Genomic DNA, 16251 nt, shown 5'->3' on the forward strand with positions numbered 1-16251 from the left:
GTTTCAGCAGTGCATTGAAGACACTCCAGCTGGGTTTAAAAGTTGGATGCACATTAGTATTTCTAGGCCACAGTGATTAAAATGTATGGCTCCTAGGCTAGAAGGCACAAAACTATAGATTTTGTTGAAACAATCTGTTGATCACCGTGACTATAAACAAAAAGCAGCAGTAATGTGATGCCTTCATTCAGATAATTCTCTTATTTGTGCACTGGTGTTTGACTCTACTTTGGAGACATCTGTGACATTTTACCGGCCAAAACATAGTGATGGATGTGTGAAGGAGAAAACAAAACACAGGAACATCTTTGCCTTAAGGAACATCTCTGACTTTTGAGTCGTTGGCCCACAGTTATCAAAGAGGTGTAGGGATCAGCAGATAGGAAAATGGTCTAGAAGCCAGCAGCTGCTATTTCTGTTCTTGGCTCTGCACAGCACTGTCTTGCCGTAGGTCCCTGAACATGTAATTTCACATTTCTGTTTTTATTTCCTCTCTGAGACATTATTTTTTCTATTTAAATGGAAATCATTGCAGCAAGGATTTGCACTTTGTCCTATGCTGAGTGTGATGGATTCTCTAGAACCTATTGTCTGGGCTAGCTTGCTTCTCCAACTGTCAGCACGCAAAGCAGACATCTATCATCACCAATTAATCGTATCTGAGAAAGTTCCTTATGCCTGTTCAAGTTGACAGATGCATTTGTCATTATCATATTGTAAAGCATCTCCCGAGCTTCTCTCTTTGCATGGAAGCTGCCCAAGCATGATTTTTTTTTAGGAGGCTTTCTCAAAATAGTCTCTGGGTTGGTGCTGTCAGTGAAGGTTTTAATAATATTTTCAGTTCTCCAATATGTCATCTCTTTAGTGCATATGCAGTGTAAAAAGCTTTGCAGTTAGGAAAGTCTCCCAATTTTCCCGAACAAAGACGTTCTTTTATTCCATTTAGTTCAGTACATAACCTTACACTAACTTTTAAGTTCACTTCTGTATGATGAGAAAGCTGCTTAAGGATAATCAGATACCTATCTCATTCTCCTGTTAATGTGAATAGTTTACACTCAATCTCTTGTGTTACCAAGGACTTGTACTTTTTAATGTTATTTCTTTATTACGCATGAACTTTTTCAGAAGATCACAGTATATGCTCAATGTACTCTTTACATTAGTTCATTTTGTATAAACTTATTCAGAAAATAAGATTGCTCTAAAGTACAAGGTTACTTTGAAGTCATTTGAGAAGGTTTTTTGAAAGGTGCAAAGGGTCTCTGGAGGGGCTTATCAAATATTTAAGGGCCACTTACGTTTAGGCCAGTAGAAACTACATAAAAATAACTGACCTTTCTTTCTAACTAATTTCCAAATTATCAGTGTTTATCTTATAATGTGAAGCTTCCTCAATTCTAGAACAAAATATTTTCAGAAAAAAAGTAATCAGAACTGATACACCTGCTTTAAGTAGGCTTAAATTAGATGTGATTTCTGGCAAAGCAGCACATCACAGGACACATCAAAGAAACTTATCCAACATTTTGTTCTTAAGAAGGCCTTTGACATTTACAAAAACATTTTTCATTCAAAAAACAAATCATCAAAACTGTATTTTCTTCAGGTGCTGATCAAGCTACTCACAAACTGGTGTCTTACACAAGGGATACTTGATGTTTCAGTAAAGGCTTCTGTTAACTAGTTGGTTTTTGATCAAGTGGTTTCTACTTGCAGTAATCTGCTCTTCTCACTGTGTTTACCACTTACAGCTGAAAATGTATATTTCATTAAAAACTCATGTAATTCAACTACAAACTAAAAAACCCAGTTATTTGAAACTCCATGTGGCATATATTTTATGTATTTCATTTATATAAACTTCCTCAAAGAAATGTATTGTAACTTCTTTGCTGCTGTTGTGACAGGCTTTATCTAACTAATTTGTAAAAAGCATGTTAGCTTGTTTTTAGAGGCAGTTTTACTTTGCTTATCTAGTTGCTAAAACCTAATCTTAAACAAAACATGAAGACACTTTTTAATCTCTTTAGTTAGCATCCAATCCACTTATTAACAACAGTATAAGAGCTATAGGGCTCTGGGGGGTTTTGGTCATTATCTGCTACTTGTGCTATTTAAAGATATAAACTAAATAAAACTGAAGGTTACATATGCTCTTTAAAATATGCCGGAAATACTTATTGATCTTTGTTACTGGTCTGTTATAATTATTGTTATTAAGTACTTTTACAGCATAAAGAAGGATTTGCTGCTATTCAGCTAATAGAATACTTCCCTCTGGATCAATTTATTGGAAGTTGTCATATGTGAAAAACATGTTGCTTGGTTTCAGTTTGTTGGAAGAAGTTTATAGCATGATTAAACTGAGAGATTCCTTGTAGGCAAACTTTGATGATGGCAACAAATCAGACTGTCATTTTCCATGGTGTGAAGAAATCCTGTATAATGATCCATAGAGGGCAGGTGATTTGGTAGACCCCAAGTCAGCAAATACTTTATCCTTTTTAAGATCAACATGTCAAACTTTGGCATCGATGCTAAATCACTAGTCATGCTTATGCATTTACCTTTGGAGGCAGAATACCTCATACCATGCAGCTTCTCTGTAGACTTCAGGATGATTTCCATGACAAATGCATGTATCTTGAAAAAAGTAAGCAAATGGACCACAGTATTAAATCAGTATCAAAGTGAGTCCAAACTCTTTGAAGATAACCCTAGGCTTTTTTTTTTTTTTTTTTTTTTGAAATCTAGGATTGGTGGAAAGTTCAAATAAAGCTGTAAAGATTGTGCTGCTCTAAACAGGAAAAGAATATAGCGTTAGCATTACAGATATTTGGTTTTTTCCACCTGACTGTCATAATTTCTGTTTTATCCAGACCAAGTGTGAGTCATTTACTTTTCATGCAGGGCCCCACTTTCCTCTGACAGTGACAAAAGGAAATGGGTATAGACTGTACCTGTTGAGGAGATGTATTATTGGCTGCTATCCATTTATTGATGGTATGGAAATCCATTGCCTTTCACCATCACTCCTAAAGGCATCTTATAAAAAATTGTCAAATTGGACTCTCTGGGATTGCCAAGGAAAGTATGAGGACTCTGGGGAAAGGAGCACCTGTCCCTTGCAATGATCTTTGCTCTCACAAGTTGCAACGTCAAGTGGCTGGTTTTTTATAAAGTCTATGTCAGAAGAATTTCTGAGTCATTCCCTTGCACTGACGTACATCATTGCTGTGTTTTGGGAGACAGGTTGGAGCATTTTTCAGGAGGCAGCATTCAAGGCAGGTGTTGGGTGAAAGCTGATTTGCTAGTTCGTTCTGTAGAACAGACGTTCTAGTGGAGTTTTATGTCTGATCCATTTAGCATCCTCCCAGCATTTCACTTCATTTAAATATCCATGTTTGGAACAAAGCCAAACTCTCAAATGAACCTTGTTGGTTACCTAGTGTTAAAAAACATAAAATAAAGACTCTTACTCTTGCAGCCTTGGCTTCTCAAATGACTCAGTCTGCTTACACTAAGAAAAGAGTCTGTTTTTAAACACGGCTTGGAGCAGACTAGACTTGGGTAGATTTTTTTTCCCCCAAACCTTCACTGTAAACTTTTCTTAATGAAACTATTTTGATTTGTGAGGAAGGAAACATTTGAGGAATTGGATAATTTCACATGTATTTGTACAAGTATTGTGAAATAGATGTTTTTTACCATCTTTGTCAAACATCTGAGAATATCTGATCACTACTGGATCATCCATAGAGAAAGCTTTCCTTCCTTATTTGTGCATTTTTTTTTTTTCTAATCAGTCCCCTATTCAGGGTGTATGAGCTCTAATCCTAAATTTGCCACTCACTTTAGTGGCCTGTGCAATTTCTGTATTGTTTCTTTGGCATAGTTTATGCGTTGACTCACTGTGTATACGAATAGAACTAGAGACGTTATGACCTTATGTAACACTTAACAAGTTGGGATCATTAGCTGTTAAGATCCTTCTGCATTTAAGGGAGTGTAAAATTTGTTACATCTGTGCGTACACTAGTATTTCTAATAAGGTTGTTCCAGATCACTATAAGAATATTTGTGTATATATATATTTGTACATTAAGTGAACATTATAAAGAGTTACTTGTATTTATGTATATAAAATGCACACATCCACTCCTTGTATGCTAAAGTGATTTCAGGGCTTTCAGGCTTTGATTGCTGAAGCAGAAAAAATAGTGCAACGAATTCTTATTGCAGCACTACTTTTCTATCAGAAATTTTATGTTCATTACCTAGGCACTCTTACCTCAGTTTCTGGCCATTTTGTTAACCAGTGGTAACATAATTGTTTGCTTAAATTATATCAGTTAACATTCTAACCTCACTTTTTTCTGCCTGGGGGAGGCCTGGGGGAGGTTAATTTCAGCCTGTATATTTCTGGTGGCTGGAACACATATGTTCTCTGTCCCTGCGCAACTGGCATGTTTCACTCATTAACTGTTTATTTCAGCTGCACTGTCTGTTTTCTGTGGGAACTGTGAAGATTTGGGATGCTAATGTATTTTGAAAGACAGAAAACAATTCAGTTATTCCCTTAAGACTGCCAGGCTGGCAGGAAGGCCTTTAATAACCTCAGCTTATGTTTTGTTATATGCTGTTGTTTCAGGTTCAATGGATCCAAAGGACTTTCTGAGGGAAGCACAAATAATGAAGAACTTGAGACATCCAAAGCTTATACAGCTTTATGCTGTCTGTACTTTGGAGGACCCAGTTTATATTATTACTGAGCTGATGAGATATGGAAGTCTTCTAGAATATCTGCAAAGTAAGCAAATGACTATAAACTCATTTCAAGGGGTGCCACAGCTGTCAGTTTAGTACATACACTAACATAAAAGATAGAAGTACAACACTGGTTTAATATAAAAGCTACATTATTTGTCGTGTGTGAGGATGAGAAAAGAGGAAAGAAAGAGGTTTATGAATTTTTGACGTGTCCAAGTATTTCAGAAGTAGGAGAGAATCACATTCACACTTTGATTCTTGCCTTATAATGACCCACATTTTTCCACCCAGTTCTATGAGTAGATGGGAACATACACCGACAGAATAAAAATATAAGCATACAGAAGGATAGGTCATCATATTTGACATGAAATAGAGGCACTTCCACAAAATGTACTTAACAGCTTTGAAATCTATTACTAGGCAGGGATCGCCTTTCACTGTGGATTTGTCCCTTGCCTATCGCATCAGGGCTTTTATCTCAGCAGCACTTCAAAGTGCTCTTTTGAAGGCAAATAATAATTAAAAATAAAGTTGTACAGCCTGGAACAGACTAGCATAATGATTGCACTTTAAGTTCAACCCTGCTATTGAGAAATGCTTGATTCTAGTGTTGTTACCCATTTTCAGTTTAGCAGATGTCTCTAAAGCTGTAATGATCTCTTGAAGACAAAATGTTCACTGTGATTTGCTGAATTTCTTCTCTGTCTCCAGCCCTTAAGAGAAAGTCCTGTGAAATACCACAGACAGTATTTACCATGACACGTGCCTTCCCCCATCTTCTCTGTGGAGCCATTTTTCAAGTGAGACTCAGTCCAGGGACGATTACAGCTAAAGAAATCTCTGGTAGAGGGACAGCCCCACCAGGAACGGCGCAGAGAGGGACTGCAAGAAGCTTGGGCCAGATCATCTAAAGTTTTGTAGGCATTTAGTGGCCAGAGGCAGCAAGGCACAAATTTCCTTTAAATTATCATCTTTGGTGCCCCTGTGTGCAGATTGTTGCTTATCTGATTGAAAGAGCCTGGCACATCAGGAAATGATTGCTGTGCATGAAAACATTCATTTCACTGGAGAAATAGCTCTGAGAAAGCCAGGATGAGTCACAGCTATTGCAGAGGTGAAAATTGGGCTGTTTGTGCATGGAGAACAACATGTCCAGGACACATCAGTGCTGCAGCCTGTGTGTGGATCAGTTGCTAGCATATGCACAGCAGCTGCCCTTGCTGTAGGCAGCACATGTATGCAGCCTGATCTTTGCCTAAGCACTCATTCCTGTAGCCCTGCATCAGAGAGACTGTGGAAAGTCAGTTGGTTTCGAGGCAGCTGTGAAGATAATCGTGAAAATGGCCAGTCGAAACCCTGCCTAGTGGTATCTCTCCTTGTCTGATGGCCTATACACAGGGGGATAAACAGAACTAAGAGGTGGAAGCAGAGATCCAGGTGCTTTGATAGGTATTGGTCATAGCAAAGTCATTGCCGTCAGTGTAATAAGGAAAGAGATTTGAAGCTTGTGTAGAGCTCTGTGACTGGAAGTGATCTGTATCGGCTGGCGGTCAGTGCACAGCTCCTGATAAGCATTCCTGAGACTCAGGCACTGCAGGAACCAGGAAAACATTTCCAGAAGTCTGCTGTCTCTGTGTGCACTGTGGGTAAATATGGCAAACTGGAACAGAGGGAAAGTCCAGAGATCATTCTTTGGTTAAATTTCCCCTCCTAGAAATGCATGGTATGTTTTTCCAGCTTGAAAAATCCCTAATATTTTATGCATAGTGACTATCACATTCCACCATAATGACAGCTACTTAATAATGATGGACATGTGAATTCCCTGTGCACCCTGTGAATGTACTTTGGCATACTTCTTGATGAACACTGCTATGCAGAGTTATTGAGCTGCCACCAGTATGAGAAAAATGCAACTGAAAACTTTTCTTTGTCATTGGATGTGAATGAAATTGTCATAAATGTATGAGTGTTTTTATCAATTCTGATAGACCTGGGGCTTGTTCTGGCAGGTATGCAGTCTTGAGGTTCGGTGAGTTATTACGGAGGCAATGCTCTCAACTGGGGAAAGTGCTGCTTGCTTATTTATTTATTTATTGTCATGCATCTGTCAATGAGAATATTTCGCTGTTTTTCCTATATGAGGTATTGTGATTGATTGCTTAGAACAGGGTGCAGACCCTAAGCCTTCCTTAATATTTTCTCTAATAAATTTTTCATATAAGGGCACTAGTTTTGTCGGAAAATACTAGTAAAAAAGGACATGGAGGTGCTGCATTTTCCTTATAGGATAAAGAATAAGCCATGGGAAGGTTTTATAAATTCACCAGTAGTGCCTGGGTTTGAGTGTGGAAGTTATATTAACTTTAGTTTTTTTGTTGTAGTTTTTCCTTCTTTAAAACACTTTAAAACAAACTAGAGCACATGTATACCCGTATGAATACAGCTGGAAACTCTTCTGACCTGCTGTCAACCAGCCAGATGGGAGCTGGCTCTGGTCTGGAAACCTCCGTAGTTGTACTAACGCAGTGCTGTGCTTGAACTTGCATGCTTTGACTGGCCCAACCTGAGATTTTGGAGGTAAAGTCAGAAACCTTTATGAGACAACCATACACGATTTGCACTTCAGATCCCAAAGAGGCTCGTGCTTCATCTTTGTGCACAGTTTGCAGCTCCTGATCAGCTGAGGCTCCTCCTTCCAGCTTTCCTTTCTTTAGCTCCAGAACAGCAGCAGTGCAGAACTAGCTCACAGAGAGAAACCCTCCAAGAAATATTGCAGCAGCCAGGGCCATGGTGGCCTCTCCCCCTGCCTCAGCCCACATGCTAAAGGCAGTAGGTCAGCCTGGTCTGGGATCCCAAACAGGCCCCAATGGAAGAAATAGTCTTTCAGCTGCAACTCCACCATTAGAGGTGGATCTTGTCCTTCTCCTTTAACACAGTGCACCTCTGTGTCCTGCAGGGAATGAGACAGGGAGGGTTTAGCAGCTCTAACTCCTGTTTTGCACTGAAGCAGCTCATTAAACACGAGGCTTATGAGTCATCCTTTTTTGCTGTGACATTGCTGTGTTCTGCCTCTTGGAGCAAGCTTGTGTCAGGCCAGCCTGGAGCATCGGCAGAGCAATGACAAACCTGTGCTCGAGTCTGTCTGCATCCTTGACTGCTTTCACCAGGAGGTAGTTCACAGCCTGTGCAGATTAAGGAGCAGTGTGAAAAGGAACATGGAGAGAGGGATTTCAAACTGAGTCACATAAGCAAGTTTCCAAAACCCAGGTACTCATGCAAGGTACTTGTACAAGTTTTTGTCTGATTAAATACAACATTTGCAGACTTATATCTTTGTCCAGCAAGCTGAATAATAAATGTTGATGTCTTCCAGTTATCAGAACTGCGAAACTTCAGAGTGTTATATTATCCTGTGGCCTGATGATGGATTTTCTTGATGGTTAAACCATAGATTTTCACATAGCCTGATTTTTCTTCCCCTCTCTTTTAAAGGTCAAGGCAGCTATTAAACATATGTGTAAAAGAGGAAAAGACCTTCCGAGTCAAAAATAGCAGTAAATAATCTTAGTGCTGGATTATAATGACAATGAGTTTAGCCTCAAAAAAGAAGTAGGACAATACACACACAGGGCAAATTTAATAATTTAAAATTCATTTCTTTTACCTGTTCATCTCAGAACATCCAGATGAGCAGGAAATTCAAGGTCTGGAGATTGCAGAATAGATTAGTAAACAATGGAATTTCACACTCTTCATAAGGAGTGATTGCCAGGTTAGGTCAGATAAAATGCCAGAACTGAGCAGGCTGTGCAAAACAATTCTAAGACACACTTTCACTACGAATCAATTCAAAATAAGCAACAGAAAACTGCCAGCTACAAATGTTTTTTTTCTTTAACACAGTAAGGAAAAGTCACCATCCTCCATGAGAAAGGAGAACTACTGATAAACATAGCAGCAAACACTCAGCTTTTTGATATTGTTAATATTCTGACACAGAAAGTTGAAACTGTTTTGAGTATTAGAGGCTACAGAGGTAGGCAGTCACGCTTCAGTGCTGCAGCGCTTGGGTTTGGGTGACAGTGATGCTTGACTATAACACTGATTTGGCTTACCTAGATTACCTTGGGGTATAAATTCTTTGCTATGAGGAGGTCAGCTGTCCCCAAAATGCCACAAGGGTCCTGAATTTGAATTCCAATGTGTTATACCCCGATAACTTTTTTTTTGAGTACCTGTCTTACTATTTTTGGCTGCATTTTTTCATGGCCTAAGAGTCTTTCCTTCTTTCCTCCATTTGTGGAGGGAAGTTGTTCTGCTCAAAGTTCTACCACTTTGTTTGAACAGCCGATCTTTGATTGCCAAACCTCTATTTCTGGGACTTGCTAATCTTACAGTGGTGGGAATGGCATGCACATTGCTTCAGAAAGTTCTACAAGAGAAGCAGGCAGCTTGAAAGCAGCTCAAGGAGTCCTACTGTTGAGTAGCAGCAACAGAGATAACAGCATGAAGCAGTCAAGTGGACTGGAAAGTGAAAATGAGAGTTATGCTTGACAGCAGATGGTATATTTCCTAGTAAGAATCATTGGAGAACAGGGAACCAGCATAATTTTGTGCTTTTCCATCTTTAGTCAGCTTTGGCTACACCCAGTGAGTACTGACATTAACTCTTGCTCACAGTTTGGAACGGGTTATGCACTTGTCAGAAAGGCAAACATCTCCATTACTATCCGTAGATAAATGCCTTTTTCTTTGAACGGTGTCAGAAGCTCCTTCCAGGCCTAGATCAACTGCTGCATTTAGTATCTACTCTTTCAGAGAAGATGGGACAGGCATTGTTACTCAGTTATTGTGAAACTAGCTGCATGACTTTAAGTAGTGTCATTCACTAACCTCTGTCATTTGGTCAGGCTGTTACTTTATTGTATTGCATGGTTTTGTTGATTTGTGTTGGCTATTTGAACCAGTCAGCTGTTATGTTATTTATATCTGAATACTGTATATATTATGTTATCCTTGTCGTCTTCTTTTTAAACAGAAGATGGAGGCTCCCAGATCTTCCTGACACAGCAAGTAGACATGGCTGCTCAGGTGGCTTCCGGGATGGCTTACCTTGAATCTCAGAACTATATCCATCGGGATCTGGCAGCCAGGAATGTTCTTGTTGGTGAACACAGTGTTTACAAAGTGGCAGACTTTGGACTTGCAAGAGTTTTTAAGGTGGGTTGTGAGAGGGTGAGTTGGCTCTACTTTAACTCTGGGGAACAAGGCGGAAGAGGTCAACTAAAGGACAAACTGTAGCCTCTGAATTGCTGGGTTCAGGCACAAGGAAGAAAAGGACCCCTAATGTGTATCCTCTACCTACATTATCGCATGCAAGGTTAGAAGCTGTCCTGTGCCTTTGTGTCAGTCTGAAGATGGCATCCTGGTGTCTGCTTCCCACTCAGCCACCAAGGAAGGAGCCTGGCAAGCAATACCCTCTGCTGCACAACCTTTATCCACAACACTAGTGTCTGTCACATGGAGACATATCACAGGAATGATGGCAAAATTATACTCCTGAGCCTGTAAGGGAAGGCATATAAAAATGTGTTGACAGCTGTTCTCTCCTTGTTCACTTCCCCACTGGCTCCATGATGCTTGCGAGTGCAGGTAGTAATCATAAAAGGACCTTATTCCTCTCCACAACTAACAGCGGAGTTCATAAAGAGAGCTGTCAGAGCTTTAAATCTGATGCAGTTTCAAGTTCTTTGCCATTGCACTGGTTTTTTTCCTCTAGCCCTTAAGGACATGGAATGCCAGCTAATGCTGACCAAGACCACCCTAGGAAAGAGCTGTGGTTTAGAAATGAGATTTCCTACCTCTGAAAATGATTTGATCAGAGTTTGAAAGATTTGATTTGCCATATTTTATGGATTTCAATATATAATCCATAATTTCTGAGGTCTTATTATTGTTTTTATTGATTCATGTTCTTGCACTGAGAAGGAAAAACAGCGAAAAAAGCCCTCTGCTTCTCGTTTGTTTTTTTTCTATTCAAGCAGCAGAAATTGAAGTTCATAACAGAGTTGGATTTATTACAGACTGAAGTATCGAATAATGACTTGACAGTGGCATCAAGGGACTTTGAAAGTGCTTTTTGCTTAATTTTGATGCTTCTACTTATGCATAAGTTCAGATTGCACATTTTTTAACATGAAAAATATATATTTTTAAATGAACAATGCTTACAACGGATATTTCTCCTCTGTCCTCACTAGAGAGGGTAATAATTTACAGCTCTTGACATTTCTTGTTAAAACTGAACTTTACCAAAATACTCTGTCATAGAGTCATCTTGGCAGACTTTCTTAGGAATATTCTGTCTCCTAAGCCAAAGCACTAACATGGTCACGTGCAAAGATCCCAAAGGAGTAGGTGTGAGAAATGAAATCTATATTCCTGTATATGTTAATTAGCATAATGAAATAATTTCTTGTTTCTAGAGATGAGTATTATGGGCAAGATGCCAACTGTATCAGTATGTAGATACAAAACACTAACAACCAGTCTTTTCAAAACCATAGGGCATTACAGCTGAGAAACGTACGTTCTGTATTAAAAACAATCAAACAAACAAAATTTTGTACACATTTGCCTGGATTTGCATGTGAAAAACCTGACTAAGGCTTGGATGTGACTGATGTACACTAAATTAAGTTTAGGAATTAAAGAGAGAATAAATGTTCGCAAAGTTTAGATGTCCGTGCTACAGACCTTCAAGGACATGATTCTACAAATTTGCAAGTAAATAATTTTTCTACGTGTCTTTCATCTTCACTTTACATGAATTAATTGGACCCACTGTAAGCTCATATGTTAATTTGAATCACTTGGAGTTTGTTCTTTGGTCCCCGAAACCTATTAAGTGATTGTTATCAAAGTCAATGGCCCTTCAACACCACAATAAATCATAGAAGAAAGGTTCCGAAATTCATTAGCTCTTGCTCTTGCCTTCTCTGTTTACTGAAGACCAGATGTAGAGCCATTTAGTCTCTAGTGTCAGCAGGATGCTTACACTGCCACTCCTGACAGACTTTTGAAATCTTGCATGCCAGGTCCAGAATTCACAGTAGCAGGTCATAATTAATCATGAGCCACTCCAACGCTGCGTGCTTGCTTGAAATGATAAATGCTTTAGAAAAGCCTCCGATGAACGGTAGCATTTCTCAACTGTGAAGCCCAATTCAACAATAGACTTCAGAAAGTGCACGCTTTAACACCATGAAAGGCAAGTGCTTGGCTAAAAGAAGACAAGATTGAGCACATGCTTAGCTTAGTCAAGTGCTTAAGTGCTTTGCTGAAGCAGATCTGAAATCAGGCTTGCTTCATTTTACCCATGACAGGTAGAAAATGAAAACATATATGAAGCTAGGCCTGAAACAAAACTCCCAGTGAAATGGACAGCCCCGGAGGCAATCCGCTACAACAAATTCAGCGTTAAGTCAGATGTCTGGTCATTTGGAATACTTCTGTTTGAAATAATGACCTACGGGAAGATGCCTTACGCTGGTAAGTGCTTTTACCTAAAGAATGATGTCTAATGTTTTCTTGCTTTAAGAATGACACACAAAAAAAGTTGAATGCCTGTACTACGGGCATGTTAAAAGGTTAAAACTGTAAATACAGAAAGAAGGCTGTTCAGATGAGGTCCATTTAGTGGGTCAGACTTTCTGGCTGCCCCAGGTTCCCTGGAAGCTTTCCAAAGGCTGTGTTTAGCAGCCATTCAAGCTTCCTGTCGCTGAAGTCAACCTGCATTGCACAGGCACCTAAGCCAACTGGCTATTTCCCTCCAGCATCAGATCAAAGATGCCAATTCTTGGAATGTGGAAAAAGGGAAGGTTTTTCTGTCCCCCATCCCGCCCTTGCTTTTTTTTTTATTTTTTTTTTTTTGAGGATATCTCATGGAAGAACAGATTATTATGTGTGAAGTGCTGCACAGGCACTTCAAGAAGAAGGTGTCTGAAAAACGAATCGGTGGTTTTAGTCCCTTTCCTCATATTTGACTATTACAGTGGAAAGTCTTCATAAAGAGAAGGATCACAAGAATTAGGAATAGAACGTCACCAACCTCAAAAGTAGATTTAATGGTATGAGAGCAGCTATTACTCCTAGCACTATGAGAAATGCTCAAGGAACTGTGGCTCCAATAACACAAGATATCAGTGAGATGATTGACTGTGACTCATTTTGTGCTGGTGAGGAGAACACAAGGGAAGGACTAAAGCAAAAAAAAAGTTATGCTGCATCTGTACAGGCCTGAGGGGTGGCACATTCACCATAAACTACATTTCACAGGGTCCCAAACTGGTATTTCCTGTAAAAGGAAAAATCAATTTTGCTTTTTGATTCCCACCCTCACCTCCTGTGAAACCATTCTAAAAAAAAAAAAAAAGAAAACCAAAGACAGAAATCCTCAACTCTTTCTCATATAAACTACAGGTGTCTGCATATGCGCACACACACATAAATAAACTGTTGAAGTATAAATGATGTGTAACACCGTGATTCTTGGTATTTTCTGGAAATATGTTCAGCATTATCCCTTTGCAAAGGCATAGTTTACCTGTAACTTTACAGTAGAAAATGTCTTTTTGCCATGGCCATTTGCTTACTTGGTATTACTTTCAAGAGTTTGTCCTCAGTAGTCAGTTAGGAGAAGAGGTATTGATCCATGGTGGCAGTGGGCAATGTACAGAGGAAACACCATTCAGAGATCTAGGGAAAAGAAGTAAAGATTACACAATTCAAGATTTAATTTAAAGAGTAGAAAATTGAAATGGAATGGGACAATAGTCTTAATATGTAAAGGTATAGCAAAGGTAGGGGAGTGGTTTCTTCTTCATGACTCACAGTGACAGAGCAGGCCGGCTGCCATCACATAGCTGCGCCAGAGGAAACTTAGGGCTGACATTAGGAAAAGCTTCCTAAATGTGAGGAAAATTGAGCAGCAGGACAGATTTTCTTGGGAGATTTTGGAGTCACTGAGACTGGAGGGATTTAGGAACAATTTAAGTGAAATAGATGTCAGAAAAATTTTGGCAAACCTGGGTGGCCGTGGTAAAGCCTCACACCCAGATGAACCCATTCGCTACGCCTCTCAGGTGAGGGGCCTGGGAAAAGCTGGAGGTGGTTTTTAACTGCTGGTTTGGGGTCCTGCAGTGACTCCTGTGGCCTGTTGCCATTGAAGGGGGGCCTGCTGAGGCCAGCTCTGCCCTCACAGTGTACCTCACAGGGGGGCATCCCCTTGCCTCGTCTCAGTAAGAGATAGGGACCTGCGGTGTCACTGAGTAGACCCCAAGTAGTCTGACGAGCTCCTCTTCGCTTGCAGGTATGCCAGGCCACCAGGTGATCCAGATGCTGGACAAGGGGTACAGACTTCCTCAGCCACAGAACTGCCCGGCGCCGCTCTACCAGCTGATGCTGCAGTGCTGGAACGCGGAGGCGGGCGGGCGGCCCACCTTCGAGGCCCTCTGCGAGGAGCTAGAGTGCTACTTCAAGACCGACTCCTCTTCCTACAGCTAGGCGGTGGTGAAATGAACCCCCAAGCGGGGGCTGAGGGACAGACGCCGGCCAACAGGGGCTGTGAAATCAGCCTAACCTCAGACGTGGAGGCTGTTAGGGGATGCTGAGGGCTTGCGGTACATTTTCATGCCTGCGCTGATACTCAAAGACACCTAAAATTTTTGCTGCTGGCAAGTGTTTTGCAAGACTAAGCATCAGGATGCTGGAAGAGTGGGGGCTTCTAAAAAATAAAAAGTCTTCTATTTATTTTTTAAATAGCAGATTGCAAGAATGAACAAATGAAATGAGTGTTGTTCAATAACCATTGTAGCATTTTGTAATTTCTTTATTGGAATAATTATTTGCTGCTCCTTAGGTTTTTGATTCCTACCAGGTTGTTCTCATGATGGAATGTGATGGCTCTGCACAGCAGGATCTGTGCTTCCAGAGTCCTCTCACTGAAAAAAAAAAGAAAAAGAAAAAAAAAATCTCATGACTGTGATGATGGCAGAATCCAGATTAATTGTCTTGATTAGACTTGAAGTATATGTGTTTTTGCTATATTGGAAAATAAAACAGATGTTCATGGGAGAAAAAGAATTATTTTGTTTTGCGGATGCAAAGAGAGATCTTTTTTAGTTTGTCTACTGTTCCTCTTCTACAAGAATAAACACAATTATTATTAGATTTTTGAAGCTGTTTGTTCTTAATTTTGTTAAATAGTGCCACGGAACCAATGAGTTATTGTCCATTGAAGTGTAAGGATTTGTTTTATAGTTCTTCATTTTAGGAATATTGGAGGAAAACATATTTTAACATGAAATTGACTGCCTTAGCCTTTTAGGTTGACTCTTCTTCTATCCTGCTGCCCAAATCACAGACCCTCTCCAACAGGACAAGGCCTGGGGCAGGTCTAGGTATTTTGCAGAGGAACTAGCAATCCATGCTTCTATCTTCTCCAGATGTATCTTTAATATAGGAGATTTAAATAATAAATGATCCATTTTAGTTTGTTCCATGGGGAAATGGAGCCCAGGTGCTTCTGCTAGCAGTCTTTACAGCTACAGATTTTAGAATTTTTTTCCAGTTTTTCTAATTAACTACAATATCGGTTCTGCTAAAATCTGATATCACTATGACAGTTTTATGTTCTCAGTTGTGAGGCTTAGAGAACCAAGTTTCAATTATTTACTTATGATTCATCAGTTAATTATTTAACAACATAATCCAGGAATTAAGGGCTGTACTGTGTTAACATAGCGTGAGCTCAGTATAAGTGTGCTACCATTTTCCTCTAATATCAAAAAAGGGTATAAATAAATGAAAAGATTCATTACTTTAAAGATGGGGTGGCTTTTATTACATCTTTCTCATTTTCTTCTCTTTATACTTCAAATCCATTCATCTCAGTGCCTTGCTTCTAATTTTTAATTTCCTTTTCCCCTCCTCTACTTTTGGAAGGCAGCACACCTCTTTTTTTTTTTTTCATACATGTCTCTTATGTACTTGCTTTTCAAAACTCCTTTCCTTATTTAGTATTTTTCTCTTTCTGTCTTACTACACTTAGAGTCTTTCTAGCATTCTGTCTCTGTTCATTTTCTGTGCAGTGTTTCTCACTACTAACCCTCTTTATACTAATTACGTTTGTAAAGCACAATACAGTGATAATTAATTAGCTGTCAGAGCATCCATGCGATTTTGGAAAGTAATCATCCACTCTGAAAGAAGAAGAGGTTAAATGGCTTTGCCAAACTCATCCTGATACGAATTGGCGTGGAAGGAACTGGGAGACTCCCAGGCAAAGTCTCATGCTGTAATACCATCCCTGTTTGTTTTGAGACTCATGCTAGCTACTGGCTCATGGCCCCAACAAGATGTTATTTATGGTTATCAAACCTCCATCAATCCATGTGTCTCTCGTCTGGCTAG

General features: G+C 39.6%; 1 protein-coding gene across 1 annotated transcript in view; it reads left to right on the top strand.

Annotated features, from left to right (window-relative positions):
- The window catches only part of FRK (fyn related Src family tyrosine kinase), a 56963-nt gene extending 41837 nt beyond the window's left edge, over positions 1-15126 (top strand). The window contains exons 5-8 of the mRNA XM_009460504.2: positions 4655-4813; positions 9818-9999; positions 12165-12330; positions 14150-15126. Coding sequence (XP_009458779.1) covers positions 4655-4813; positions 9818-9999; positions 12165-12330; positions 14150-14343 — 701 coding nt within the window. The 3' untranslated portion in view covers positions 14344-15126. The remainder of the gene's footprint in view (positions 1-4654; positions 4814-9817; positions 10000-12164; positions 12331-14149) is intronic.
- Positions 15127-16251: the final 1125 nt, after the last annotated feature.

This window comes from Nipponia nippon, unplaced genomic scaffold (assembly GCF_047370975.1).
Source record: "Nipponia nippon isolate SJK-2023a ecotype South Korea unplaced genomic scaffold, ASM4737097v1 scaffold_4, whole genome shotgun sequence".
Classification (NCBI taxonomy): domain Eukaryota; kingdom Metazoa; phylum Chordata; class Aves; order Pelecaniformes; family Threskiornithidae; genus Nipponia; species Nipponia nippon.